The following is a 27,779-nucleotide window of genomic DNA, read 5'->3' on the forward strand; positions in this document are numbered from 1 at the left end:
TCAAATAAAAGCAATAGAAGCCCGAATTAATCATTCAAGACCATCCATTAACCATTTAACAACCGAAACAAAAGAATTTCCATTTGAAATTTCTTTTTGGCAATAACAACAATCAAAAAAGATTTCAAAAGGCGAGCCTCCATCAAACTGGGGGTAAAGAAGCATAATGGAAAAACTGGAAGAAAATGTGTGTGTGTTTTTTTAAAGAAAGACAAGCAGAGACTTTCAAAGTGTTGTATGGCTCCCTCTAGTGGTACGCGGACTCCCTCTAGTGGTACTTGAAAAGCAATCACTGCCTCGATGAGTTCAGATAGTTCAGTTGTATTTAACCTTCTTGTTACATTAAACTTTTTTGTAATTAACTTTTTTAGTTAAACATATCGTTGGCATTTAATATTTAAGAACTTCTTTTTTACATTTACATTTATTGAGGTACAATTTGTATTCAACTTTTAAGTGCAATGCATTTGAACTGAATCATTAAGTACATTTTTATCGCAGTGTTAATGTTTTAAATGTGCACAATGTAACAGTATCTTACAGTATTAAATATGATATTCAGGAATAATACGTCAGTCTCGTTTTTGATGAACATTTAAATCCATCTACTATGCAACTCTATATTTTAATGTTGGTCATGATGGTGGTACTTAGCTAAGTACAGTATTTTTTTAGGTGGTATTGGGCGTAAAATGCTTGAGAACCACTGATTTAGAGTTTGGGGGACATTGCTTCACTGTATTTTTTTTTTTTTTGTATTTTCTTGTATTTCATTGTTGTGTTTTAATGCATGGGAATATTGCAGAAATATGAATTATTATGACCTTGGCTATAATATTAATTTCATCCACGAAGGGTGCAATGGCATACATTTGTTAAGAGTTCTACGATGACATAAAACCTAGTCTATCAAACGGCTGAGCTGGCATCTATGTCACTCAAGAGTAACTTCTTTTTCAGAGTACCAATTATTGTGCATTTCGGCATTTCACGTCACTCCAAATAGATAACCTGTACATTTTTTTAGACTTCTATCCGTTGACACTTGCGTAAATATGATCAAAACACACAATACTCACGCAAAGTCGAGTGATATTCTGAGAAGCGGTGGACGTACATGCATATACTTGTCAGCTTCAAAAGGTCAAGCGACAAACGTCCGAGCATATGTCATCACGTTAGCTTGTGCTCATCTTTGTCGGCTTTGGCGAACACCACCACGAGAAATGTGTATTGATAATAACCCTTTATGTCTGTGATGTTACTAGTATGCGTGGTCCATGTTTTCATATGTTATTTATACGAGAACATTGTTGAATATTCACAAAATGGCCACCTGTCAGTTTGAGAGGAAATTATATGAGGGTAATGAGGAAAATGTGCATTTTAAATTCTACGTTCGTATCGACATTAAACGATCACCGCAGTGCTATATTTATCACTCAAATTGAGTAATCTTCGAAAACATCCGAAAAGTCAATTTGATAAATGTACTAGGGGGACTAACACATTTTTACAATCACCCCAATAATCTGATTGATTTTGAGCTGCTATCGCCACACATAGCTTCTGATTCATGTCTCTATTAATAGACCATGCAATAAAACATGTTATTAAGCAAAAAACTAACATTAGAATTGACATCGGGATATAGAACGTTTGTTGTCATCTAAAATCTGAAGCAGGATCGCTAACTTCATGTATGCTGAGGAAAATTTAATAAAAATGGACCTTCCATTAACTTTACCCCTTATTCTTTTCAGCGTATCCCAGCTGACTTTGGGCGAAAAGTGGCACGTAAAGATACATTTGACATCCTAATATGCGTTGGGAAAAAGAAAGCATACCCTTCGTGCCATCGTTCTTGCCGGGCCATGCCATCTTCGTGAGGCGGATCTTGTTTGTTTTGAACTTGTCAAGAAGGGCAACTCTTAAACTAAACGTATACTCTACCTGAGTGTGACGTCATGCTCGTATTGCCCCATCCACCTCGTTGTGCTGTGTATTGCTCAGAAAATCACTCGTTTTTTTTGTTTTATGCGTATATACAGACATCAATGGTATATTAAAAACGTACTTTATACAAATAAATACCCTACGCATTAAAAGCAAGAAAACATAGTAATTTCTGTTAGTAATGTTACAGCGTTTATATTTCCATGTTTAATTTTTGTACGTTTACAAATTTATTGTGCAAAATAAAACACGATGAATATTTACTGCGCATTTGCAGCTCAAGCAAGGCAACTCCGATAAAAGTAAATAGTAGCGATTATATTGGCAAACAACGGGACAATATAATTGGTAATTGAATGTTCAACACAAGGAAATGTTTCAAAATATATTTGGAGCATTATCAATTCATTTATAACAGTATTACTATTTACATGTTGCATTGTAGTTTGGAGAAGCTTGCGCTCTCTTGCAAGCTTTCAAAATGGGGAAATTTCACGGAGGTTCTTTTGTGGCAACACAGTGAAGGGCAAGTCGGAAACGCAATGGACTTGTGACTCTGAAGATAAATCCCACCTCTTAGCTTATATATGTCCAATCGCCGTCAAGTTTACGACTAAGGGGGCGGGACGAAGCGAACAACAAGGTAGTTTACGATTGTATATATCCCTGACGTCGGCAAGTCAGAAAATAGTCGGCTAAGCATAGCTTCGGAAATGGTCGTGGCACCATAGAGCACAATCGAGTGCGAAGTAGTAAAATCGCTAATATATTCCTCAAATATTCTCACACAGTTTGATACATCACCCACGCACGTACCTTAAACTCTTGCAATTAAGGTTTCTCCAAGTTTTTCGTGTATTCATGGAGGAGAAGAAGGAAGACGGAGACTCGGAGATCCAGGAACACGGACCCGAGCACTGGTTCTCAAAATGGGAGCGGCAGTGTTTGGCCGAGGCGGAGCAGAGGGAGCCGAGCGAGGAGGAGGCCGACAACGACCAGGACAAACTATGGCATCTTTTTCAGAACTCTGCCACCGCCGTGGCACAGTTGTACAAAGGTTGAAGCCGTCGCTTTCTTGTGTGCCTCCTTGTTAGCATGATGACAGTGTCGCCACACCGTCAGCCGACCCCTTTAGCTTGTTGATTAGCAACTTAGCTCAGCCTGACATTTTGACACATTGATCGAACTCTTATGGACTCGGCAAGTGTACAGACGAACTTGCACAACTGACGGAGCTGTGCAGAATTTATGTTAACTTGTGTCTGATGTTCCAATGAACTATGAACTTGATTGATGGCCATAAGTTGGGAGACTGAAAGAACCCCGTGTAGCTTCGTGGGCAAATATAATAGCGTCAGTAAAAAAAAAAAAAAAAAAAAAACAACAACAAAATACACCAGTGCTCTAGTGTGTCGATAAATTAGTTTGCTGACTCGATGTTAGACCATTTTGCTAACCCGTCGTTAGCCCAGCTAGTTACAAAATGGCGATGGTAACAACAATCGTATCTACGCGACATTCTCAGCTGACAGTTTGTGGAACTGTCAATGTTACCATCTGCTTTCCTCGCCGTTACATTCCACGTCTCGGTTAATAGCGACGAAAGTTAATCAGCACAGTACACATGCTCGTATTTAGACACCCGGTCAGCTGCTGAGTGGACACTTATCGAGACAACGTGTAGCTTAGCCGGCGTTCCAATCACAAAATGGCGTGAATATTATTAGTTGCCTGTATGAAATGTGGTTTGTCTTCGGCCAGACACGACTGTCTAGTCATGGTGACGATTGATATCCTTATTTTTAGAGCGTGTTGTGTCCACCGACATATGTTTGACATTGCCTTCCAACTTTACTGCTGAGAGGACACTTCAGCTGGTGTGCGGCTCCTTTCTTTGCTGCCAAGCTCGCTAACTGTTTATTTTGGTGCCAGTACACCAAGATAAAATGGCCTCTTCTCGACCTGTTGTGCTTCTTGGATGTTTAGCTGCTGTTTGGGCTCATGTTGTCATCTTGATAATCCAAATGACACCCCCCCCCCCTCCCCATCTTGTATCTCTCCCACAGATCGAGTATGTCATCAACAGGGCCTGTCACTGTGGGTGCCATTTCAAAACGCGGCTACAGCCGTCACCAACCTGTACAAAGGTACCTGTACCTCTGCCGTCTCTCCATTATTCTACTTTTCAGTTGGAAATACAACCACACGAACACCAACAACCTTGAATTGTCCACCTGGTTCAATGTATACTCTGTTTACATGTCATGGAGATGCAGTGGTACCTGTGAGGTCGAATGATCTTTTGTAGGATGCTGGTTCATCTCTGAGTTGTTGCAATTTAGAATTAGTAATACTTAAGAAGTAATAAGACAAAGAAACAATCATTGACCTTAACATGGAATGTTATAGGTAACATTTTTACATAAACCGTTTTACAGGTCTAAGAAGTTAATAATATATAAAGGAAAAAGTCTGGTCCACCTTGGATTGGTTGTTAGCAGGTAACATAGATAAATAACAATTAATGCTTGCATCATACACACCAATTCCGAGTCTTCAATGAATCTTCAGTTAACCTAATATGCGTGTTTGGGGTATAAGCAATTACCTTTAGAAAACTGCACGGGGAGAACACGCAAACTTCACACAGGGAGGTTGGACTTGAGGTTTGAACACAGAACGATGAGGCAGACATGCTAACCACCAGTTTACATTCCATTTAGGCATCGGCCGATATTAGATTTTGACGGTATGATTGGGGCTGTCTCTATCGAATATTTTTCAAATCGATTATTCATCGAGTCTGACATGGATTAATTTAAGAATCTGAGAACATTTTATTTGGCATTAAAATGCTTTACAAAACCATTTTTGACTGATTACTGTTTATTAGCCAATAACAATTGTTTAGTACTTCAAAAACAACAATTAAGCGAAATCATATGAGAGGGATTGATGTTGTACTCACCAACTTTTTTGAAACTGATTCTGTTACTGATTTGGTCATTGTTTTCCAGACAGTCTTTTTTTCCATTGAACACGACCTATTTTATTAAAAAAAAAAAAAAAAAAAAATAGAATAGTTAGTACAGAAGAAACATGTATCATGTTAAGTGTAAATAAATAAATGTTGACATTCTTATTTGATTTTAATTCTTAGTAAGTCACCGTGTCCCATCACTGGTGAGCTATTTTTAGCACAGATCCACGGGCTACTCATGTTGTCCTTGGGGCTAACTAATACCCATGGGCACTTTTTTTTTTTTTTTAATACACACTAATCAGAGCAAATGGCCATCTGTGTTGAACCCCCACCACCCACATAGCAGCCAGGCGAGGGAACCACTACACCGTCAGTGACGCAATCCGAAATGCATCGGTGTAGTAAATCCTTTCGACGCTCACTGAATTGAACTATTCGACGTTTTCTGTTGTGAAAAAGGCCCCATACTGTTTTCAATTGGCCTATCTCAAACAGCCACATCCAATAATTTGATGGTCCCTATCGCATCCTGATGAACCATCCCAAACCAAGTCTTTCCAGATTTTCCTGCAACCGCCCCCTGACAAGGAAGACCGCCGCTTATATCAGTGCCATATTGGCCAGTGTGTCACCAGCCTGGATGACCTTTTGTGTGTTGGTGAATGACATGTTCATTGTATGGCTAATAACAGTGCTACTGTCTTATACTCTTCTGTTACAATGTTAGGAATTCACCAGCTACAGCTACACAACTGCTGAGTGGGGCACTACGAATGAGATTGCACTGGACTCTTTGTTGTGTAGTCTGTGTACGGCGATCTCAACATATTCTCTTGTAGCACCCCCATGAAAGCATCTGGAAGCATGTTTTTAGTTTGATTTTCTTTGAACTAAGCTATGTTATTGACGTGCAAGTTAGCTTTTAATATGTCGCTCATTTTTATTTTGTTTTTTAATCATCATAGAGAGCGTTGAGGCCCATCAGAGAAGCTTCGACAGGGGCATCCAGATTGGACACCAGCGGCGCAATAAGGTTAAGATCACATTCTATGTTAGCTTTTTTTTTTTTTAAGAACAAATAAATGGCTGAAAAAAACCTCTGACTAGCTTGCTTGTACGCCGCCTTGTAGGACATGTTGGCCTGGGTAAAAAAGCGCCGGAGAACCATTCGCAGGGAGGATCTTATCAGCTTCCTGTGTGGCAAAGCACCCCCCCACCGGAGTAGCAGGGCCACCACAAGGCTGGCCATGGTGGCCCCTAGCCGGGCTAACTCGCCGGTTGAGACCGGCTCGTCTGTAGAAACCGACCTCCAGCCATTCAGGGAGGCCATCGCGCTGCACGGTAAGCAACATCATCCTCTCATCAGAAGCATTTTTTTTTCTCACATGAATCTTAAATGCTCACCCCTGTGGTGGTTTAAATATGAAATTGCTCCTTACAGGCTGTCTCCAAAGAAGTCCTCATAATTTTAGACTAATGGGGGTTTACAGTTAATGCGCAATGTTTAAACGGCGGGCTCTTGTATACATGTGTGTACTTGCGAGAGAAAATGTCTGTCCGCATGTGGTTTAGAGATAAGGTGAGTTCAGTGTGGGCCAGTAGTGACGAGGAGGCCCCCCCACCCCCCTCTGGGTTTGTGAGCAAGAATATCTCCGAGGTCGTCCTAAGTTATGCTTTTATAGGGTGGAGCTACTGCTGCTGATGTTTTGGCCCCGTGTCTTTCACTCACATAGCACATTTGATGTGATTGACAATCACGTTCTCACACGCGAATTGTCCCAAACCTACGTGATAAAGAGCATCCCAGTCGGCACAGCATGCTCTTCCTGACCTTGTCTGTTTGTATTTATACGTCATTATCAGTTACTATCAAAGCTATCATACCGCAATGATATTGTCCCACATTGTTTGTATTGCACCACGCTGTGTGTGTGTGTTTGTTTTTTTTTTTAAAATTGTTTTTATGAAACTTTATTCAGCAGCGGGTCTACGTGCGCAGCTGCTGCTGCGTGACGTTGAAAGTACGTCCTTTACGCCGATTTACGACTTCGCCTAAAGCTCACTTCAGCCTGCCGACAGCGAAAATGGGCGAAGGAGTAAAATTTTCGCTTCATCCGTGCCGCCTGGCTTGCCACTGCATGTGCCGCATTGACTCTTTATGCAAACTCGCCTCCAGAAACGCTCAGCTCGCGTTTGGTCCGACTGCATTGTAAATTTTTTGCGGCGTAATCCGAAACTTAGATGATCCTTACGACTGTACGTTGACGTTTCACAACATGTCGTGGTGTTTCGAAACGAAAATACCCACAGACAACAAAAACGGCACCGATCACCATAAAATGCAAAATATCGTCAGAGCAGATCGTTGTAAAAGCTAAAGAAGTAATTTAAATAGAAATGAACTATATGTATATATACGTTTTTTAAATTTATTTTTTTTACTTTACAGCAAATTTTAAGAAAATGTGCATCATGTTACGGTGGCTTGTTTTGGACAAAAATGTTCTCTATTTGAACGTCAATAATCATGGTGGTACTTGCCGCTAACATCCGTGTTGTTTGGCGTCCAGGTCTGAGCGGCGCCATGGCGAGCATCAGCGTGCGTTCGGGCCCCCCGGGGTCTCCCACGCACGTAAGCGGAAGCAGCAGTAACGGAGGCGGCGCCGGCGGAGGGGCTTCTTCGGGTTCGGGGGCGCTGTGCCGCGGCCGACGCAACGGCGTCCTGGACGTGGACCTGAACACTTTCATCTCTGAGGAGATGGCGCTGCACCTGGACTCTTCCGGCTCAGCGTCGGCCGGGGGCGGGGGCGCGGCCAGGAAACGAAACTCCACCCAGTGCAGTGACGTCATCACAGACTCGCCCACTCACAAACGCAACAGGATGATTTGAACTGCCCCGAAGACGCCACGAGGCTTTCCGTTAAGACGGCGGATCCCCGTCGTCTCCCTTCCTCTTGTCAAATCAGAGCGCACGTGCGCGCGCGCGTGCACCCGCTCCGCCGTGTTGGAGGGATCCAGGCAGTTGTCCCTTGGGTGAAGACGCACTGTGCTAAAGCCACTTGATTCTTGACACGTTTGTGCCCTTATACCCCCCGCCCCCACCCACCACCTTAATAAGAAAGTGAGGTGTCACCGAGGACGTCAAACACTTCTTTCTGTTACTCGCTGCTTACGCGCAGCCCTCACTTGATGTCCCACCCTGTCCTTCTGATGCTTCAACCACTTTCTCTTCTTTTACCGCCAGTGTTAACCATTGTTTTCACTGTTTACAACAGTGGTAGCCAAATGTAAGTTTCACGCCTTTATTATTATTATTATTTTTTTTTTTTTGTGTTCTAGTATTTGTTGAGGATTATTGAGAGGATTTTCGAGATGCATTCTCTCGCCAACCCCGATTTTGCAGTCGTATTCTAAAAAGCAGCTGCTCTTTAATGTGATTGTGCGACTTTTCCGATGAGTTGCAATAAGGCTTTTTGCACTTAAGGTTCCATGCAAACAAAATTGGCTCTTCCATTGCGTCGCAGTCGTAGCCTCTGCCTGTTCTAAACGTGGACGCCGGCGAGCAGTTGCGGTCACACGCGGCGGAACACTCACTTCTAGTTCCCCGGTCCTCGTCTTGTTTTGTTCCCACAAAAGTTTGACGTTCCTGCGAGAACACCGGTGCTGTAAGAATAAAAGGATTATGTCACTAATGAGTCGTTAAAGTTTCTCATCAGACTCGAGATGTGCTCACAAGACATCCGATAATTTGCGCTCTCACGGGCTATATTTTCATTTTATTAGCATGCAACACGCAAGGTGATGACTTTCAGAAATTGATGTCACATGTGCTCAAGTTTGGTGTTTTTTCTTTTAAATACTTTCCAAAAAGGAGTCCGATTTTGAAAAGAAACCCCAAAGATATTTAGTGACGCATTTATTCCCAGTCAAGCTCTGTTGTATTGGAGGCATTTAGACATGAAGTGAGCCACCGTGACATCAGCGGCGCTCTCATCATGACAACATGGAAACTGGCGAAGTGTATGTCAGTTTTGTTGAAACTTCAAACATGTTTTACTTTGGCTCTCATATTCCCGCATGATTGCTGGCTTGTCTTATAATTGACTTTCTTTCATTTCTGTTGCAAAAACACTGAAAAGTAGGATTTCATTGGACTACAATAGTCCGACCGCATGTGAAGGTTGTCATTGCTGAGGCCTGTTTGTTAGTGTACATTTTTGGGGAAAAAAGTCATGTTAATTTATCATAGGAAGTTTTTTTTTTTTTTAATAGGAACTTTCCCTAAATGTAAAACACTTAAAAGTATGGAAGTTCTACTGTCTTAATCACAAGTGGGGAACCTTTTAGTCAGTCCTCAAAGGGTCTTGTTAAATTTGTGAAAAAAAATCAAACTAAACAAATGTTTAATCTATATTGTGAGCATTTGTTGGTTTAATATTTTCAGGCTTTTATAGCAGTTTCTCCCAGGCTTTATTTGTTTTAAAATTGCATGGCGGGCCAGATCCAACGCTTTTGAGGCCCGTAGGTTCCTCACCCCCTGCTTGAATGTGACACAATACGGCGAAAGGAAGATTTGTTGTCAGCCTGCTTCTATTGTTTAAAATCATGCATTTTTGGATGATTTGTTTCACTTTCTTTTTCCACACGTTCAACTCTGCTCAGTAGTTTTAAGACTCACTCGCATCTGCAGCACTTTTGACTGAAATGCAACATGGTGGCAGTTGCACGTTACAGCTGTTGGAACATTGCGTGACGTGCGTGTGAGGACAAGAGCTACAATTTAAAACAGAAGCATTTGGAATTTAACTTTTTCTTTTTTTGTCACTTTCTACACGGGCAGACTTGAGCCACGTCTTTGAAGCCAACACTACTATCAGCTCATTCTTCATACATAATTGTCAAAAAAGATAATAAATGGCTAATCTATATACTTAACATTTAATTGTTGGTATGATTATATGTGGTTCACATTGTAAAGCTGAAATAAAACAATTGAATTGCAAATTGGCTGGAATGAGTCATTGAAACAAAACTGTTTGTTGGATTTTAAATATGGGCTAAATTACTTAACATTTTCCTGTTAATGTCACACCTATGGAGTTATAGCACAAGAGAAACAGCCAATCATGGCTGTGCAGTCTCGTTGTCAATAAAACGGAGTTGCTCGCAGTTCTTCAACTGACCAATAGATGGTGGCAGAGTAAAACGTACATTTCCTTACATTTGACAACAGTTGGATCCCCACACCAACCACATTACAAATAGCAAATAAAGTGCTGTGCATGTTACAAACAAATTGTCGTTGGGGGATGAAATGCTTATACGTATAAATATTTTAGTTACTATATTTGTTTTCATCAAACCTATTTTTATAATACAGCATTATATTACCCACATACAGTAGCGTGCAGTATTTTAAGCAATGCCAACCACAGGAAGAATTCATCCATTATTTTCTACGGTGCTTATACTCATTAGGGTTGCAGGTGAGCTGAGTTTGGTTAAGAGGCAAGGTACACCTTTCACTGGTCACCAGCCAATTGCATATGGAGGACCAAAACTGTCAAAAGCAATAATAAATAAAAGTGAAAATAAAACCAAATATTAAAAAATATAAATTTATATTTAACTGTATTATATATATTATATATTTATTTTTGTATTTATTCCTACACTTATTTTTTCTTTATAAATCTTTTTTATTTTTGTATTTATTTTTACTTTTATTTTGTATTATATATTTTTTTGTTGCTCTTATTTCCATATATTTAAAAAACATACATATACATATGTAATGCATATGTATACATTAAGACATACTTTAATACACTACATGGTCGTTACTATTTTTTTTTTAAAAAAACGCCTAACTATATATGGTAGTTTTTTTCCCCAAAATGCCTTACTAGACATGGTCGTTTTTTCCCCCAAAACGCCTTACTATACATGGTGGGGTTTTTTTTCCCAAAAAACACCTTACTTTACATGATTGTTAAAAAAACTAAACAAAAAAAAAACGCCTTACTAAACATGGTCGTCGAAACAAAAAACCTTATTAATTAAATCACCAAAAAACCGACAACCTAGTACAATAACTAAATAACTACTAAATAAATAAACAAATAAATACATACATACATAGACAGACATTTGTAGTCCAGACTAACAGTGTACAAAGTCCACCACAAAGAGGAGAAAATACTTTAAATAAAATGACTCCAGCAGGTATTTTGTTGTATGCCTCTATGGAGTTTAATCGTGTATATTGAGCACTAACAAAAAGAAGTCGTTTATAAACACATTCGCACAAAAAGAAGCCGTTCATAAAAACGTCCGATGCAGCGGAATTAGAAAAGGTTGCGACATCTCCCGGTAGATGGAGGAAATGCAAAGGCAGCAGCCTCGATTGAGGCATAAATGAAAGGCAGCTGCCTCGATTGTGCCATACATGAGGCAGCGGTCGTGGTATAAGCGGACGTGACGTGAATACTGCCTCGACCGCTGCCGCAAATTGCACTTGCTCTTTCTCCTTTTACCTTTTTGTAGTGTGCGAGGAAACTCGAGTACATCCTCGCAAGCATGGTGACACCATGCAAACTCCACACAGGCAGACGAGATTTGAACCCCCAACCTCACAACTGGTAGGCAGATATCAGAGGAATAAATAACAAATGCTGCAAGTTCTTTCAATATATTTTAATCTCGCAAGAGCATACCAGATATTTCTTGGAGTGGTTTAGAAGTGGTGTCCCTTGCTCAGACAATGACAGCACACAAATGTCCACTTGCGATGATGCATCCTAGCTGGAAATAATAGACTAGAAATTAACATTGTGCATCTTCCAAGACAGTTTTGGTCCAAGTTAGTCTTATTTGACTTCCTCACTGACAGGCTGAAAGTGACAAGTTCCTTCAAAAAATGCCTCTTTCTCTCTGTTGTATAATGTGACAAGTTGACAACATAAAATTACTTTATGATGTTTAAGCAAGGCCAAAGAAAATGTTCTGCAATCTTTCAAGATATGCTCTTAAACAGTGTTTTAACAGATTATTTTTCTTAAGCACAAAAGCTCTACTAGTAGGGAGTCAAAGGCGTCCCGTCCATGCAGATAATTGACCTTGTACAAAGAAAAAGGTTCTTATATCTGGCTGAGGGGAAGAAACTTCTGGTAGTAGCTCTTAGTGACATCAATCATCAGCTCCTGTGTGCACTCTGGAAGTTCCGCCGAAAACAAACCTGAAAGAGAAACACACATTAAAAACAGCAACAACAATATTCATGAAGAACAGAGAAAAAGAATTAAGAAAACGCTGAAGATATGTGTATGCGTATAAGACCTGGGCATCCTGAAAAGACGGTAAAAGGAGGCACCACTGTCTCCGGAGGAAGGACAGTGTTGTCTAGGATCTTGCAGCAGTCTTTCAGCACACAGCGACGACCCTGACAACGACACGACAAACGCTACATTTAAAAAGTGTCAAGTATAATCAAACAATTATGGATCATTTATTATTTTGTTTTTGTGCTCCTCCAGTAGTACCCAAACATGCCACAAGATGGCTGTGTCTAATATATATGTCATTATTGGTGTCAAGGAGGTACTGTTCAAGTGATGCATCTCAACTCAGAGACTAAAATCTTTGTATGATGGGGAGGAGCTAAGTTTAGCCTGGGTGGTTAGCGCAAGTTATGTAGAGTCTTCTTTTTTTTTACAAACATGAATGTATTCAAATAATACCTTGACTGTGTATCGTTCATTGATTCTACAACTAAAAATAAAGCGTAACCTCTGGTCTCATCATGACTTGCATGTGACTGACTATAGCGGGAGAGCCTCTGTTGTGTGTCTGCGTGCGCACTCACAATGACACAATTCTTGCCAATGTGCACGTAGGAGCCGATCTGGGCTGCGTTCACCACACAGTCCTCCTCGATGAACACGTGGTCGCCGATGTGCAACGGGAAGAAGGCCACTCTGAGAGCGAGAAATAGACAAATGCATTGCATTTTGCTATTGTTGCCAAGTCACGACCCACTTTTACGTAAGAACAACAAAGGAAATGTGGGGTTCAAAAATAGCCTTTGAAAACTGTAAATCATATTTTTAAAGGCTATTACACATGCCTAAATTACGTGCCCTGCTGGCGACCAGGGTGTATCCCACCTGCCATGTCAACACCATATACAAACAACAGTGATGTTACCCTTTGCTGAACTTCTTGAAAGGTGGACGAATGACACTCCTGCTTTTGACCACACAATGTCTGCCCACCCTGACATTAGCTAGGTCGCCCCTGATGATGCAGTCATTCATGATGATTGTCTGAAGGAGCGAGAGTACAAAAAAAGCAAATTAAAAACACAACCTAATTCATGAATGAATCTTCCCATCGTGTACTTTTTTTTTTTACTTACTTTGCCATTAAGTACGATATTTTGACTTCCACAGAGTACCGATTGCCTGCTAACCTTGTTGCCAGACGCCTGAAATTAACAATAAATATAACATCAATATCGATAGACGCGTAATTCTCGCACAAATTAACACACTGATGTCGTAATGGTCCAACGCCCCGTCCGGCTAGTTAGCCGCATAGCACACTTGCTAAAATCATCTAAAAAGGATACTTTACCGTCTCAATATACTCCGCTTTGTTGTACAATATTTCAGACAACTCCATGGCCACGAAACTGAGGAGCTGTATATGGGATAATAAGTAAAAGGCAAATGTGAAGCATTTGTTTTGTTTAGCTCTGCTTCTCCGACTGACAGTGGGGATGGATGGTTGACCAGACAGTATGAGTTGAGTGAAGTGTTATCGAGTGATTTCACCACACACCACAAACAGAATATTCCATTAAAATGTGTTATTGATGTTTCACATTTGACATAGGTGTTTTATTTAATTTTATTTGTGATTATTAATCAATTAATAATGCACTTTTTCCCATTAACTAATGCTGCGTAATTGGAATTTGATTAGTTTTGCCTGAATGTGAACAGAACTGGAAATGTCGTTTTTTAAAATATATTTTAATTTTACTATTTACAAAAAAAATCATTGAAAAAATTACTTTGTATACAAATATACCTAAACCTGTTTTTTTTTAAAAACTCCAATAATCTGACCGCACATGCGCACTGGCGAGCCCTGAGTACCTCTCCTTCCTCGCTGTGCATGCTGGGTACCTGCCGACTTCTTTCCGTCATGGCGTCCCGTGCCCTGCACCAGTGTGTCCGCTCTCTCGCCCGACCTTCGCTGCGGCTTCTCTCGGCCAACCTGGCATTGAAAGCCGTCCCGGTCCCCGCGGCAGCCGCCCTCCGACCTCTTTCGTTCGCCGCAGCCAGCCGGAGGACGCGGTTGCTCGGCAAGAGCTCTGTGAGTGTCCCCTATCATTGAGCTGCTGTGGCCTAGCGTGCGTCGCCGTGACCTACCGACGCCTTTCAAAACGGTTGCGTTGTCATAGCGTGAAAAAATTAATGCTGGATAACAAGTTGTTGGGTTGGACAGTTAAAATGTCATGCCGTGAACAGTTGTCCAAAATCTACAATATGTATGAGTTACGTATGATAACACGTCAGGTTGGCTAGCTTGCTAACAAAGTTGAGATGCATTTTTGTAGCAACTCTTAAGGTGGTATGGATGGTCAGTCTTTACTTTATGGTTGATTACCCTTCCGGTTTTAAATTAATGTGCTACTGTCAGTGAGTTAAATACTGCATCAAAATAAAATTGTATGAGCTGCTCAATTTTATTTTGCAAATTGACTGTTTTGATTGTGAAGCACCTTGTGCTACACTGTTTATTATTACTATCGCATTAGCTCAGCAGTCGTATATTTGAATGATATCAGAAAAGGTGAAAAATATTAGCAATATGTTTTTTGGAAGTTGTGCCTTGAGATACCTTTCACCTGTGACCACTTGGATCTTATAACACTTTCATCTTAAATCATCTTCACGAGTGAAAATTGTAAATGCCATTCATCTGTTCAAGCACCAAAACACTAGGGCATCCAGGAGATAAGAGTCCAGAATAACGGTTGTTGTGGGAACAAACCATTTCTGTCAGCCTTGAGTCTTCCACCGGAGCTCTTGATGGGCATCAATTGGCGGTCAATTCTTTGAGGCGAGCCATTAATTTCTCCACTTTGTTATCCAATATGCAAAGTGTCTCAGAAGTTGCATTCAACCTGTGATTGAGTTCACTCTTCACCCAAGTATGAGTGTTGACCACTTGCCACACACTATCAAGCATGACCGACAGCTTCCCCATTCCCAGTAAAGCTGACCTTTTTAGTTTTTGGAAGAAAAATGCAGTTGGAGGCTGGTATGATAGGTGGGACAAAGGACTGCACGAGACCAAGATGAGGGTGATATATTAACTAATGTGACTGTTGATTGAGCTCCCTCCCTCCCTGCTTCAAGGTCTCCTCTGGCGTGCTGTGCCGGAAATACAGCGACCTGCCCCCCCTCACTCTCGAGACCATCAAAGACCGCGTCATGTACGTCCTCAAGCTCTACGACAAGATTAACCCTGAGAAGGTGAGCTCAAATGCATATACACTGGGAAACAATGCAAAAAAACCCAACTACTTAACGCAGTGTCTGTGAATGCCCCTCAGCTGCAGACATCCTCCCACTTTATGAAAGACTTGGGTCTCGACAGCCTGGACCAGGTGGAGATCATTATGGCCATGGAGGATGAGTTCGGTGAGTGTCTTTGTCCTTCATTCCAGTAGCTATTTATTAATGATTGGTTACCTCTGCAGGCTTTGAGATTCCCGACGCAGAAGCCGAGAAGTTGATGACTCCTTCGGAGATCGTACAGTACATCGCAGACAAGAAGGATGTTTATGAATAGAAAGGAGAAAAAAAAAAACCACGAGGCAAGTCTCATGGGATATTTAGTATTGTTCCTCCCCAGATTTTGACTTGATTCTTTGACGCAGTGTCACACCATCCAACCTCCACAGGAAGATGACACCAAATAATGTCTGTGTCCTCACAGTTGGCGCTTCTCTATTGGTGTTGCAGCATCTGCTCCTGCTGCAGTGTCTTGCGTTTGTATTTAAAAGAACAGCTCAAATAAAATGTCTTTGTTTTCCCCTCCACACATTTGTATAATTTCTTCCGAGTTGATCAATAAAGATATTGTCTCGGCGTAAAGCATGTATTTTTGGCGGGAGGATTGTTCCAAGTAATTTACATTAGTGGGGGACAAAATTATCCCAATACTCCAGTAATCACATTTTGTTTTTGTTTTTCAAGAATGAAATACAGGTTTAAAACTACTACAGTACCAACTTCCTAGTATCACATCAGATGCTAAAAAGGGTTTCGAGGAAATATTCATGCTTTAAGTAGCAAACGTCAACTAAACTATGTTGCTTTTTAAAAAAAAAAAAAAGATTAGCGGAGTTTGTACACACTGAAAAGTTTCTCATTCACTGGCAGGGATGGTGCAATAGGGGGTGGCTTACCAGAAAATTTAAGCCCCTTGGAACATTTTTTGATATTCTAAAATAAAATTTCTCAGACCCTTATGTATCTGTCAAGGCCCCCTTTAGTCCTGGGAGAAAAGAAAAATTCCGGAGCTGTGCCTGTTCAGTAGAGCATAAATAAAGAGGAGACATGAGGGGGATTGTTAGTCTTTTATTGAGGGTTGTACCCAAGTTATACAGCTTTGTATGCTGGCTGAAGGGGCCAGAAGTTACAAACAGTAATCAGTATACGAGTACAGCCAACAGAAGACCTACTACCTACAAGTCTACACCTTAGTACACATTCTCTTAAGAGCACTAAAAATTCAGGAAAAAAAATACTGAACAAAACCAAGCAACAAAAAAAAAAGTAAAAATATTAAATGAAACCAAACAGACAGCATCAGAGGAGACATTCATATTAGAGCACACTGGAGTTGGTTTTAATACCTTGTCATATCAGGCGACTTCGTTCACTTTGTCTTTTTTTATGTTTAAATTAATGTATCAATATACCCAAATAAAGATTGTCCTTCAAAAAGTGCAGTTTCCCCAAAAGTTAAGATAAAATCCTGTGATGACCCGAGGAAGACGTTTGAAAATAAAGTTACTTCCTGTCGTTTTCTAGGAGAGGAAGACGCCCTCTCGATGAGACACTGTCAGTATATATTCTCATATATATATATATAGATACATTATTGATTCAACAGTCTCCCAAAGCAATGTGCATAAGAGGTGATCCAACTAGACATGATGGATTGATAGAATCTCTATAAAAAAGTGTAAAATTTGCACTTTCGCCAGTCTATCGCCGAGCTGGGAAAAGAAACGAATGGACCTGACCACGCACCCACTTCCTGCTACAACTGGCCCGGCGGTTGCTAGGTAAACTTTTTTTCATTTATTTATTTTTTAAAGTTTAGTATTTGTAGTAGCAGTACGATTCAACAATGGCACAACATGTTTGAGGAATATTATATTATTGGGAATACGGTCATTTTATTTTTTCAAAAACAATTTTTTTTTTTTTTTTAATTTTATTTATTTATTTTTTTTTTACTTTTTAAGGGATTTTCAAGAACACAAAAACCCAAGTTGGACATGGAAGCCTGGGTTCAACACTCCACTGCATAGTCTCTCTGAGCGACACCCACCCTCTTTGTGCTGGTTAGACTAAAGCTTTTTGGGTTTTTTTGCGCATATATATACACACTCCATGACATAAAATAAAAAGACAGCAGATAATCACAGTTTTGTTTTTTTATGGGGGGGGCGTCATTTTGTGTATGTCAAGCATTTTTGATCGAGAATAATTGCCACTGGGTGTTTGCTCACAGAAGAGTTCAGTCAAGAGGAGAACAGTCACATTATTCTTAAATAGTAAAAAGTAGTAAAGTATCACCTGCCAGCTTCCCAACACCCCCCCACCCCCCTCTCCATCCCTCCCTCCCTCCCACCCTCTTGGGAAAACGCTGGGCAGCCCTGGAGATTGTACAGTGCTCAAGGTGGTTCTCGCTCACTTTGAAAAAGGTTTTACGTACATCTTTGTTGCAAAACTCGGCTTTAAGCATTCCATGTTGTCCTGCTTCTTAAATACAGAGACACACGCACACACATAAATCAGCCATCGTCCCGCCCCCTCCCCTGTCCCTTTCCTTCCTGCTACCACCACCATTTGGCATCATCTTGACAAATCCCACACACAAAAATGGAAATTAAATTATGTAGCCAAGCAGTAATGTGAGAATGTTGCCCATCCCTTCTCACTAAAACAAACAAAAAAAAAACAAACAAACAAAAAAAAAAAACTGCAGTCATGCTGCTCAAAGGCGGCTAGCTAGTGTTGCCCTGCAAAGCTTGCTTTACAAACTTCGGTGCCATTTTGTAGGAGGCACACATTTCCTTGGCAAACAATGTTTGTGGAAGTAATGGGTTCTATATGAGAAGTTTATGGACAGTATGTGGGCCGATGTTGTTTGCAGCAACCTGTCACACAAACTAACGCTCCCTCCTCCTCACAACATATTTGTTAAGAAAGTTGTCTGTCCAAGAAGGCCAAGGAGGAGGAATTGAAAACTAAGAAGCTGTCAGAAGCTTCGTTGCTACTGAAAGATCATCTTTGATGACGCAGTTAGTTTGGAGTCTGCAGCTGAAATTATTGAGGAAACCCTGCTTAAGCTGTGGGGACAAACTCACGCTGTTGCCATGTCAACTGGCTGTTCACTACAGCATGTCAACATGAAATTAAACATGAGCAGTGTCTCACTGTCCAATGAAAAGCATGCATGTCCAAATGTTTGATTTGGTTTTTATTCCCACATTAAAAAAATAAATAAAATATGGTTCTGGCGACATCACATGGGATTGTTATTTTTTTGTGTGGCCAGACTAAAGATATACAGTAACATGCTTATTTTGTGACCTTTTTGAAACAGAGTTGCTTCTTGGGTACTGATTAATATGATGGCCCACCAGTTTGATACACACTTCTGGGATGACAAGTTTGCTCAAATCGCCTTAAATTGTGTTTTTAATAACGACATTCATTTACAATATGTGAAAACACCGATCACGTTACAGATTTCTCATGATATCCAGAGTGTAATCTCACAACAGGTGAGTCACGTGGTCTTTAGGGGCAACCTGGTGCCTAAAGTTTAGGTCTTGGTGTCAAGTAACTATGGTACATTGAAGTGACTCGAGTTTCTTTTAGACAAAAATAATGCTTTGCAATCCTTTTGGTGCCAAGGGAGTACATCAGTGAGTTGTGGAGTTACAGTTGGACAAAAAAAAAAAAAATAGTGCTTTGCCACCATCTTGTGGCTTCTGTAGGCCATTATATAACTTTTTTTTCTTCTTTGGCATCAATGAATTGTACATTTTCGCTATTTGTGTCTGGGCCCTACGTCAGGGTCCACTTTAGTGCATGCACTCGATTTGTGGGTGCACAAGAGGCCACAATTAAAATTATTTTCTCCCCACCTAAAAATTTGATTTTGGTCACATTTTTTTTTTTTGCTTCCTTAGGATTATAAAACAAAAAAGTAAAAAATGTTGAGATGAATACTTTTCACTGGACAGTAACGAGTGGTCGAATGCAACTCTGCCTGTGTTACAGCAGACAGTTCTAACATGAAGGTACCAAGGAGACCAATAACTTGCTGCTTCCTCAAAGGAGCCAGCAAAGCACCATCTTCTCCATTCACAACACGCACGCAATTTACCCTGTCACTAAACTACGACACACACACACACAGACATTTTCAACAAAGTACAGCGCCATCCATCACCAGCTCGCCGCGTCTTCCGACCGATGGTTCCTTCCGTACGGCTTTGCCCTCACGGGGCCTCATACAATCCACCAAGTGCAAAATCCAAGGCTACTCACTTCAACATGTCAGTTAATTTAATCACAAAAAAAAGTTCTGATGTTCCTCTTGATAAAATGTGTCGAACAAGACCCTCCCCCACACACACACATACAAAAACAGTTTAAGCAAAAAGATGTGGAATTAAGTAAACTAATATTTTGTTTGATTGAATTATTTGGTAAAGCAGTTCAATACTGCTGCGCACACGCACACTTGTGGCTAATACTCATTGTTAAATAGTCACTGCTCGGCTTAAAAATGAAAGCCAACGTGTCATACTTGTCAAATAAAAACCTGTAGTGGCAGAGGGGCCGCACGCACACACACTGAAGCGTTTAAGGTCCATGGCTTCGCTATCGCTCGTGTACTCGGCAGCTTTTTTTTTTTAAGCCCCACTCAAGCAAAAAAAAAAAAAAAAAGTTTAGCATCATGGGAGCTACACGATGACAGCTAAGAGGGAATATCTATTAACATGGACGCACATTCACACATTGATCAAATTAAGAAGCCCCAGCCCGCCCGCCGCCTCCCAAGCACAACAATACAATCATATTCCATTTGTAAACAGGTAGAAGCCACTTGACTTGTTGCATCTGTGGACACAATTGGGATCAAGGCAATGAAATGTGGACGACTTTTGCTTCACTGTTTAAAAAAAAAAAAACCGAACAAAACAACAACAACAAAAAGTCGCATCTTCCCCCCCCCCCAAAAAAAAACACTTTGTGGCAATGAGAGCTAAATATGTCGTTTAAAATGTCATCGTACTGAATGGAACATTTAAAAACTTGTCAGACGTGAAAGGAGGAAAAAAAAAACAAAAAAAAAAAACACCTCTCAGTAGGCCGTGAGAAGCTACAGTATGCATAGATACAGTTTCGCCTTTCTCTTGGTTTACACGTTTGCACTCCCCCCCACTGTTGATTTTAACATGGGTGGAGTGAAGGAGACACACGCACACAAACATTCTCTCTAAGACACACACACACACTTGGACCCCCCAAACCCTCAAAAGACAGCATATTGAAAGCAGTGTGTTGAGCTTCTCCAGCTTAAAGCAGTTATTTGGCAGAGAAAAGAAACTTACAGACCATATTATACATAGTTTTCAGTGCTAGAAGTTGGATTTTCCTTTCCTACAAGGAGGAGTAGTAGTTTTTTTCTTTTCTTTAAATCAACTATAAGGGGGGGAAAACTGGCTTAATTTCCTGAGAACCATTGCTGGTTATTTAGCAGACAAAGAGGAATAATTCAAATAACCAACACCATGGCCAAAAACACTGATCCGAATTCCCAGAGTTACAAAGCTTCGTCTTCATCCTCGATAAGTTTTTTTTTTTTTTTTTTTTTTTTTTTTAATCTTTTATAAATGTTTTAAATATTTTTTCACATTTTTATATTTTTTTTTATGAGCATTTTCTATTTTTACTCCATCTTCTCTTTAAAATGAAGGATGAACACACGTTCCGCCTCCTAAGTCTTGTAAACAAGAGGTTGCAGTGTGGCACCTCCAAAATATTGAAAGCCTATTCTGAAAGTGCTGTTCCCACCCTCGCCCGCTCGGGGTCTCGAGGGCGGGCTTGCTAGATAGGCCCCGGCCCCTACATTAGGGAAGCTGGGGCTTGCTAGTCCCAGCTGCGGCTACAGTCCTTTGCACTGCAGAGCTCAACGTTCTTTAGTTTTCAAACAAACATTGGTGCAATACTTTTTTTTTTTTTCTCTTTTTTTGAACCATCCCCAGATAATCCTCCCGAATTAGCTTCTCTTCTTCTTCTTGAATTTATCTGTTGATCTTGAACTCCACGACAACGCAGTAAGGTAGGCGTGGCCAAGGCAAGAAAGGAGTACGCGCAAACACACACGCGCGCACACTCACGCACACAATACAGCCACGCATACACGGTAAGGACCTCAATGAGTAAACAGCTACACTGGAAAAAACTGGCTGCTCCCTCTATATTGCAGATTAAATATATACTGAGAAAAAAACACATTCAGTGCAAAGTTTAAAAAGCTCTTACTCCAACATTGTCAGCAAAAAAAAAAAAAAAAAAAGGAAACAAAAAGAATTGGAATTCAAATAAACATGACGAATGAAACAAATATATATAATAATAATGAGCTCGATTGAAGCTTTTTTTTTCGGTGTGAAAGAGCACTACCTGGAAGCAAATATCCATCCGTTCACATTATAGAATTGGCCTGCAGGATTCAAGTATTCCGACTGATATGTTTTTGGGCTAAAACAAAGTGGACATATGTGCAGAGAGAAACGTAACTTGTTTTCCACAGGGGGGACCCCGTTTTGTTGAACATCTTGTCATAAGTGAGTAGTGCCACTTCTTTTGCTTTCATTCTGCTGATTATTGACAATTTGCCACTGACCCTTGCCGACGCCCGCTCACATGGAGTCCCCGGCGCCCGTCAGGTGATCCACCGGGAGGAAGGAGCTGATTGGAGAAGGGCTGCTGATCCTTCCCGCCTCCGTGCCGCCGGGGTTCCCCCACAGGCTACTGGAATAGTTGGGCCCGCCCCAGAGGGAGGAGCCGTGGAGATCGCCGCTGTTCCACTGGCTGGGCTCCGCGGCGCGGCTGGGAAAAGGGTGGGACTGATCCATTCTGCTCTGAGACGAGCCAATGGCCTGCCAGCCCGAGGAGGGAGTGGCCAATGACTGCCCTTGTGCAAAGAAACGGCTGATTTCCTCCTCGCTGGCGAACTTGGCCAGAATAGTCGTGTTCCCCAAAACACACCTGCGCAAAAGAGAAAGGTGTGTGTGTGAGTGTCTGTGTGCATGTGTTGTCGAGGTGAGGGACTGAGGCCATCCCACAACAGGCGACTGAAGCTGACTGTATTGGAAAAAAAAAAAAAAATACAGTTGGGACTAACAAGTGATAAACCGCGAACATTTACTGAAATGCTGCAACAGTAAACAAAACGATTCTGCATCTGGTTTTGACACTCCATATACAATATTATGTACTGCATTATTTTTCTAATGAACCGCATAGACATGGTGCGATTGTCAAAGAAGAAGAGGATGACCGCAAAGAGGAAACGGGTGAGAATAAGACGCATATTTTGAGAGGCTGTTGGCAATGATTGATTGTCAAATTCACCGGATTTTGGTGGCAAAGATGAGAAATAAAACAATCAAATATAACAATATATAGTGGACATAAAGTCTACTTATCCCTGTTCAAGTGGCAGATTTTTTGCAATTATTCCAAAAGTTCACAATACATTAACCAGGTTTGACACCAAATGTTGATTACCACAAACATTTTATGCCATCCAAAAGGGGACATATTGACTTGTGTTTTAGCAATCACATTCGGTTGCAAGTGATGCTATGAATGAAAATGTCTAGATGAGCGTGACCTAAAGGGTTTGCTCTGATATACTGCTACGGAGAAATGACAAATGCACATGTCCCAAATGCTCTTACATGTGCAGGCTCTTCTGGGCCTTGGCAGCCTCATCCTTGGAGTTGTAGCACACCACAGCGTTACCATGCGGCAGGTTGAGGTGGAATGTGATCAGAGGGCCATGTTGCATACACAGAGTCCTCAATGTCGAGCCGTCAATCTGTGGGAGCAACAGTTAATGACAAACCAGGCGCACGCTTGTATATAAGAGTCATTTTTGTGTGCCTACCTGAGGCGTGAGGTTTTTCAGAACAAGCCATTGGGTTCTCCCTGAGCTGCTGCTGTCACCCCAACTAGAACCTGACGGCAAACACAATTTGCGATTCACAATACGCTCTCTAAAGTCCTTGGAGGAGTGCAGGTGTCAATACAATGTGTCCATGTCCGCCATATGATGGGTAAAAAGTGAAAACTATTAAAAACATAAAAATCACAGTTCTGTTCACTGTGTGCAAATATCTCACCAGGTGCGTATATGGAGCCCCACCCACCCAGCCTCAGGGCTGATCCATCCCAGCCGGTGGAGGCCGAGCTGGGCTTTTGACTGGTGAGGCCAGGTGGAGGTCTGGAGGGGGCCGCCACGGACAGTGCCTTGGGAGGCAGGGGGACCTTCCACAGCTCATGGGCCAGAGAGGAGTTTGAGACAGAACCGACGCCGGGAGACCATTTTGACTCGCTGGGTCTGGCTGCATGGACACGTGAACACAAACAACTTTCACCTCAAGGTTAAGGAACAGTGTAGCCTGCAGGAGCAGCTGACCCACACTCCCATCACCATCCGCTGAATAGTGAGTCTAGAGAACCTAGAACCGAATTTATATACAAAAAATAAATAAATAAATAAAAAACCTGAAGTGCTTTGTGCTGTACTGGTGAGGGAACCGCTGTGGCTGGAGGCACGAATGGATGACCAGGCACTGTTTGAAGGCATCGTGGTGTTCAGTGATGAGGATGGCCCTGGTCAAACGGAGAGCGAGGGAATAAGACGGCGGATTCTAGCGTCACTCGCTCAAAAGTTGCATTCACCATGAACATGGCATGGCGTACCATTGTTCCTGTCCCTGAGGTGGTCTGTGTCACGGACGGTGTTGATGGAGAGGTTATTTATGACACTACCGGGGGTCACGTAAGGGTCTGTTTCAGGGTCAATGTTGGGGTAACCTTTCCAAGGTTCACCAGGTCGGAACTCTACGTACAGAAAAGGCCATTAGCTACTTTGTAGGCAAAACACTGTGGTGCGCATCAATGAAGATTAATGCTGGTACCTGGGGGCCAGGTGACAGTGTTTCCATGGGGCGGGGGGGAATTGGCACGGGACGGCCAGCCGTCACCCACTGAGCCCATTGATTGGCCGGGAGGACTCAGGGGAGATGGGCCAGGGGACAGGAAGTCATAAAAGGGAGAGTCCTCCAGACGCAGTCCTGACGAAGTAGCACCTGTGGGACGAACACAAAAACAGGAGACGCAAAAGAGTCTTGACTGCAGGAAAGGGAAGGGTGTTCAAAATGGTTTTAAACTTTACTTTGTTTTGCTTTCGCTGGCAGCATGTTTAGGCAGCCTTCCACAAGGACTCAAATAATGAATGCGATCAATCAAATTCTACTTTCAGCAAAACTTGTAACATATCAAATCATCAAGGATCAATGACTTCCTCACAGCTCATACTGTAGCTAAGGATAACATGCTACCCACCAGAGCTCCACAGTAACATCAAAATTTTCACATTATGGCTGAAAATTTGCCACTACATGCAACTCATGTGTACCAGATTTGCTGTTCTGCTCCAGAGGGTCAGCAACCCACAGTTTCTTCAGTCTGGACTGGGGCGGTTCTTTGTAGCCTAAAGCTCCGCCAGCATTAGTACCAACACCCATGTCCAGGGATACATTCAGGTTAGAGTTCAAGCCTGAGGCAAAGAACAAGAGGAAATGCATTTGGATTTTGCTCCATGAAACTATTCACATTCTTATAAATAGGAATCTGACTACTTTATTTGTGAAAACTGTCTTTTTGTAGTGAACATACTTAAAGGGAAGTTGCTGAAGGATCCAAGAGTGGAAGCATCCTTCTGCATCTCAGGGCTATTGTGGGGCAAGTAGCTGTCCAGGTATGGTTTGAGGGCAGGGGACTGCTTTAGCAAAGAAGCGTCCAGGTGACGTGGTGGCTGCATCATTGATGGAGATGAACCAATAGGACGCGTCTAAAGACAGCAGGGTACGGTGTTACAAAATAAGAGACGCAGCGTATAATGAATACAATGACGACAAACAAACCTGCTCAGGCAGTCGTCCCACGGGCATCACTCTCTGGCTCTGAGCCTTCTGTTGCTGTTGTTGTTGCTGCTGCTGTTGCTGAAGTAGAATAAGACTCTGCAAACGGAAAATTGGGGGGAAAAAAAACCCCATAAGCTATAAACCTGTAGCTCGTGAAATAGGTCTGTTTGTGGGAAAACCTCTGATATAGCATGTAGCAAATAAAATGTTTCGTTGTGGTTGGCAATTTGGCCGTTTTTGGCACTTTACCTGGAGCTGGGACAGCTGGTTGAGTTGGGAGAGCTGGTTAAGCACAGCCACCTGCTGAGGGCCTAATAGAGGATTCAGGGCTCCATTACCACCTGGGTATTTCAACAAAGGCGGAGTGACCTGAAAAAAGGACAGGAATGTTTCTATGAAGCCATCCATGTTTTTTTTTTTTTTTGGACTCAACAGTCCATATGATTGTTATCAGGCTTCTGCATAGCTTGCTGATGAGCAATCATTTGAATCAGGTGTGTTGGAGGAGGGAAACATCTAAAACATGCACGATAGCAGCCCTTGAGGACCGGATTTAGACACCCCTGGTATAAAGGAATTATTGTTCATCAAGTTTGACGGTGTGCGTGCTACCTGAGAGGGCATGATGGGAGGAGGCACTTGGTTCCGGAAGTTGGGATGAGGGAGTTGAGATTGCAGCCCACCGCGGCCCTGTGCAAAGCTGCTGCCACTCATCATTGGGTTTACATTCTAGGGAAAGAAGACAAGACAAAGAAAACAAATGTACATCATCTTCATCGTCAAACAATTACAGTGTAACTATAATTAGCAAAGGTAGAAAAAATCATGTTTGAATTTCTAGGGACGCAATGCACTAGTACCTTTTATGATATTTTGCATTTTGATAATGAACAATTGATAAAAACAATTATGGAGCAGAACTTTGTGAAATATAGTTATCATTTCAGGCATGTACTGGTGTCAGAGCCTCTACACTTCAGAAGAAAACAGATTGTGCACACAGGTCAAGGGATGGGCAACTTGGATGGAGGGAGACAATTTTTCATCAGTGCTACATGGGGGCCACATAGGACACTTCCTAACCAAATGTGCAACGGACAAAACACGCTGCTGGCCCGCAAATATCGAAAATCCACTCGTAACTGATGGCTATTGAAATGAATTGGAAAAATAGGTCTTACAAAAATCTGTTTTTGTCAAACCAAGAAATTCTTGAAAAACATTGCGAAAAACAAAATCCCACCCAGCCATCTAATTTAACTATGACGCACAGATAAAAAGCAAGTGGGGAAAGTGGCTTGTAGTGCTGTGTGTGAAATGTCTTTCAAAATGCACTTTAGAAGTTGGCAATTCGGCAAACAAGGGATAGAAAGCGAGACCCTCCTACCTTTACTTAAGACAAGGTTGTGATGCATCTAACTTTAGAAGCACATTATGCGCAGCGCTTATTGTACATCAAAGTCTGTGGACTGTTATATATTACCTGTAGCATTTGATTTGTGGATGATGAGGATAAGCGGCTTGGATAATGGATGTTTTTAAAATATTTTTGTGGAGTTTTTACTACACGACGTGTAACGTAATATTTTCTTTAATCCTGCAAACAAGAAATACACCCCAGCCCCCCAAAAAACTAATAAAAAAATAAAATAAAAGCATTTTTGAAAAAGCTTAATGCGGGTCATCTTGTTATCAGGAGAGCCTTGTTGAGAAAGCAGACATCCAGCAACATCCTTGGAGATGCTTGCACTCACCTGCCGAGAGACGCCAGGACTCGAGTGGGTAGGAGATGGCCCAGAGTCGGGACATAGGGCAGGCTGAGTAAAAGTGAGAGGGGAAAAGCTCATGCTTTGACTGGAGCAGCGCTCATCTGAAGCAGAGAGCGGAACGGGCTGCTGCGGACGCAAGGCCGGGTGCGCAGCAGATGGATCGCAAGCACAGAGGGAGGACAGCCAGCCACACACAGACAGACAGGGAAGAGTGTGGTTAATTTGAGGGCAACGAGTATAAGGAAGAGTGAGGTGGTGCCAGTGTAGCAAAGAGGGATATATCTTTTTGGCAAGGGTGCAAGAGCAAAGGAAGAGCAGCAAAGCAAAGACAAGATAAAAAAAAAAAAACCTGGCAGGCAATTAACCATTATTTCACTGCTCACTGAGATCCTATATGTATTGTAATCATCAGTTGTAACACCATGCAAAACTCAAAAATGAGTAAAGTGCAGTGTATTAACATGACCACTGAGGGGCGCGGCACGTCAATAAGAGCACTACCATATTCATGTACTGG

The 27,779-nt window shown here is 41.7% G+C and overlaps 4 protein-coding genes across 15 annotated transcripts in view; 2 read left to right on the forward strand and 2 right to left on the reverse strand.

Annotated features, from left to right (window-relative positions):
• Positions 1 to 2,561: 2,561 nt before the first annotated feature.
• On the forward strand, positions 2,562 to 9,943 carry hapstr1a (HUWE1 associated protein modifying stress responses a). Its single transcript, XM_086054820.1, has 5 exons — positions 2,562 to 3,013; positions 4,023 to 4,103; positions 5,905 to 5,972; positions 6,070 to 6,280; positions 7,510 to 9,943. The coding sequence occupies exons 1-5, from the start codon at positions 2,818 to 2,820 to the stop codon at positions 7,827 to 7,829; spliced, it is 876 nt and encodes a 291-aa protein (XP_085910946.1). The 5' UTR covers positions 2,562 to 2,817; the 3' UTR covers positions 7,830 to 9,943.
• A 1,677-nt stretch (positions 9,944 to 11,620) lies between these two features.
• dctn5 (dynactin 5) lies at positions 11,621 to 13,749 on the reverse strand. The gene is made up of 6 exons (XM_086055795.1): positions 13,574 to 13,749; positions 13,356 to 13,424; positions 13,145 to 13,263; positions 12,804 to 12,915; positions 12,278 to 12,380; positions 11,621 to 12,176 (listed from the first exon to the last, which is right to left on the reverse strand). The coding sequence occupies exons 1-6, from the start codon at positions 13,619 to 13,621 to the stop codon at positions 12,079 to 12,081; spliced, it is 549 nt and encodes a 182-aa protein (XP_085911921.1). The 5' UTR covers positions 13,622 to 13,749; the 3' UTR covers positions 11,621 to 12,078.
• Positions 13,750 to 14,092: 343 nt separating this feature from the next.
• Positions 14,093 to 16,055, forward strand: ndufab1b (NADH:ubiquinone oxidoreductase subunit AB1b). 3 transcript variants are annotated; one of them, XM_086056562.1, is made up of 5 exons: positions 14,093 to 14,320; positions 15,370 to 15,486; positions 15,567 to 15,654; positions 15,714 to 15,834; positions 15,922 to 16,055. In XM_086056562.1, the coding sequence occupies exons 1-4, from the start codon at positions 14,120 to 14,122 to the stop codon at positions 15,803 to 15,805; spliced, it is 498 nt and encodes a 165-aa protein (XP_085912688.1). In that variant the 5' UTR covers positions 14,093 to 14,119; the 3' UTR covers positions 15,806 to 15,834; positions 15,922 to 16,055. The 3 variants fall into 3 exon arrangements, with proteins under 3 accessions (XP_085912688.1, XP_085912689.1, XP_085912687.1); XM_086056563.1 differs by having other exon boundaries at positions 15,714 to 15,830; positions 15,953 to 16,055; XM_086056561.1 differs by having other exon boundaries at positions 15,714 to 16,055.
• A 4,107-nt stretch (positions 16,056 to 20,162) lies between these two features.
• LOC147134669 (trinucleotide repeat-containing gene 6A protein-like) overlaps positions 20,163 to 27,779 on the reverse strand; it is a 32,386-nt gene continuing 24,769 nt past the window's right edge. For 7 of the 10 annotated variants that reach the window (XM_086055701.1, XM_086055700.1, XM_086055704.1 and 4 more), the window contains 13 exons: positions 27,248 to 27,388; positions 26,106 to 26,222; positions 25,743 to 25,862; positions 25,494 to 25,589; positions 25,246 to 25,420; positions 24,986 to 25,126; positions 24,486 to 24,656; positions 24,268 to 24,408; positions 24,070 to 24,177; positions 23,685 to 23,906; positions 23,450 to 23,520; positions 23,241 to 23,380; positions 20,163 to 22,545 (listed from right to left, as the gene is read on the reverse strand). In XM_086055701.1, the coding sequence (XP_085911827.1) occupies positions 22,197 to 22,545; positions 23,241 to 23,380; positions 23,450 to 23,520; positions 23,685 to 23,906; positions 24,070 to 24,177; positions 24,268 to 24,408; positions 24,486 to 24,656; positions 24,986 to 25,126; positions 25,246 to 25,420; positions 25,494 to 25,589; positions 25,743 to 25,862; positions 26,106 to 26,222; positions 27,248 to 27,388 (1,992 nt within the window). In that variant the 3' untranslated portion in view covers positions 20,163 to 22,196. The remainder of the gene's footprint in view (positions 22,546 to 23,240; positions 23,381 to 23,449; positions 23,521 to 23,684; positions 23,907 to 24,069; positions 24,178 to 24,267; positions 24,409 to 24,485; positions 24,657 to 24,985; positions 25,127 to 25,245; positions 25,421 to 25,493; positions 25,590 to 25,742; positions 25,863 to 26,105; positions 26,223 to 27,247; positions 27,389 to 27,779) is intronic. The other 3 variants (XM_086055708.1, XM_086055706.1, XM_086055707.1) reach the window with 1 other exon arrangement.

Source organism: Filicampus tigris, chromosome 16, assembly GCF_054856515.1.
Source record: "Filicampus tigris isolate MCC_2025a chromosome 16, RoL_Ftig_1.0, whole genome shotgun sequence".
Lineage (NCBI taxonomy): Eukaryota > Metazoa > Chordata > Actinopteri > Syngnathiformes > Syngnathidae > Filicampus > Filicampus tigris.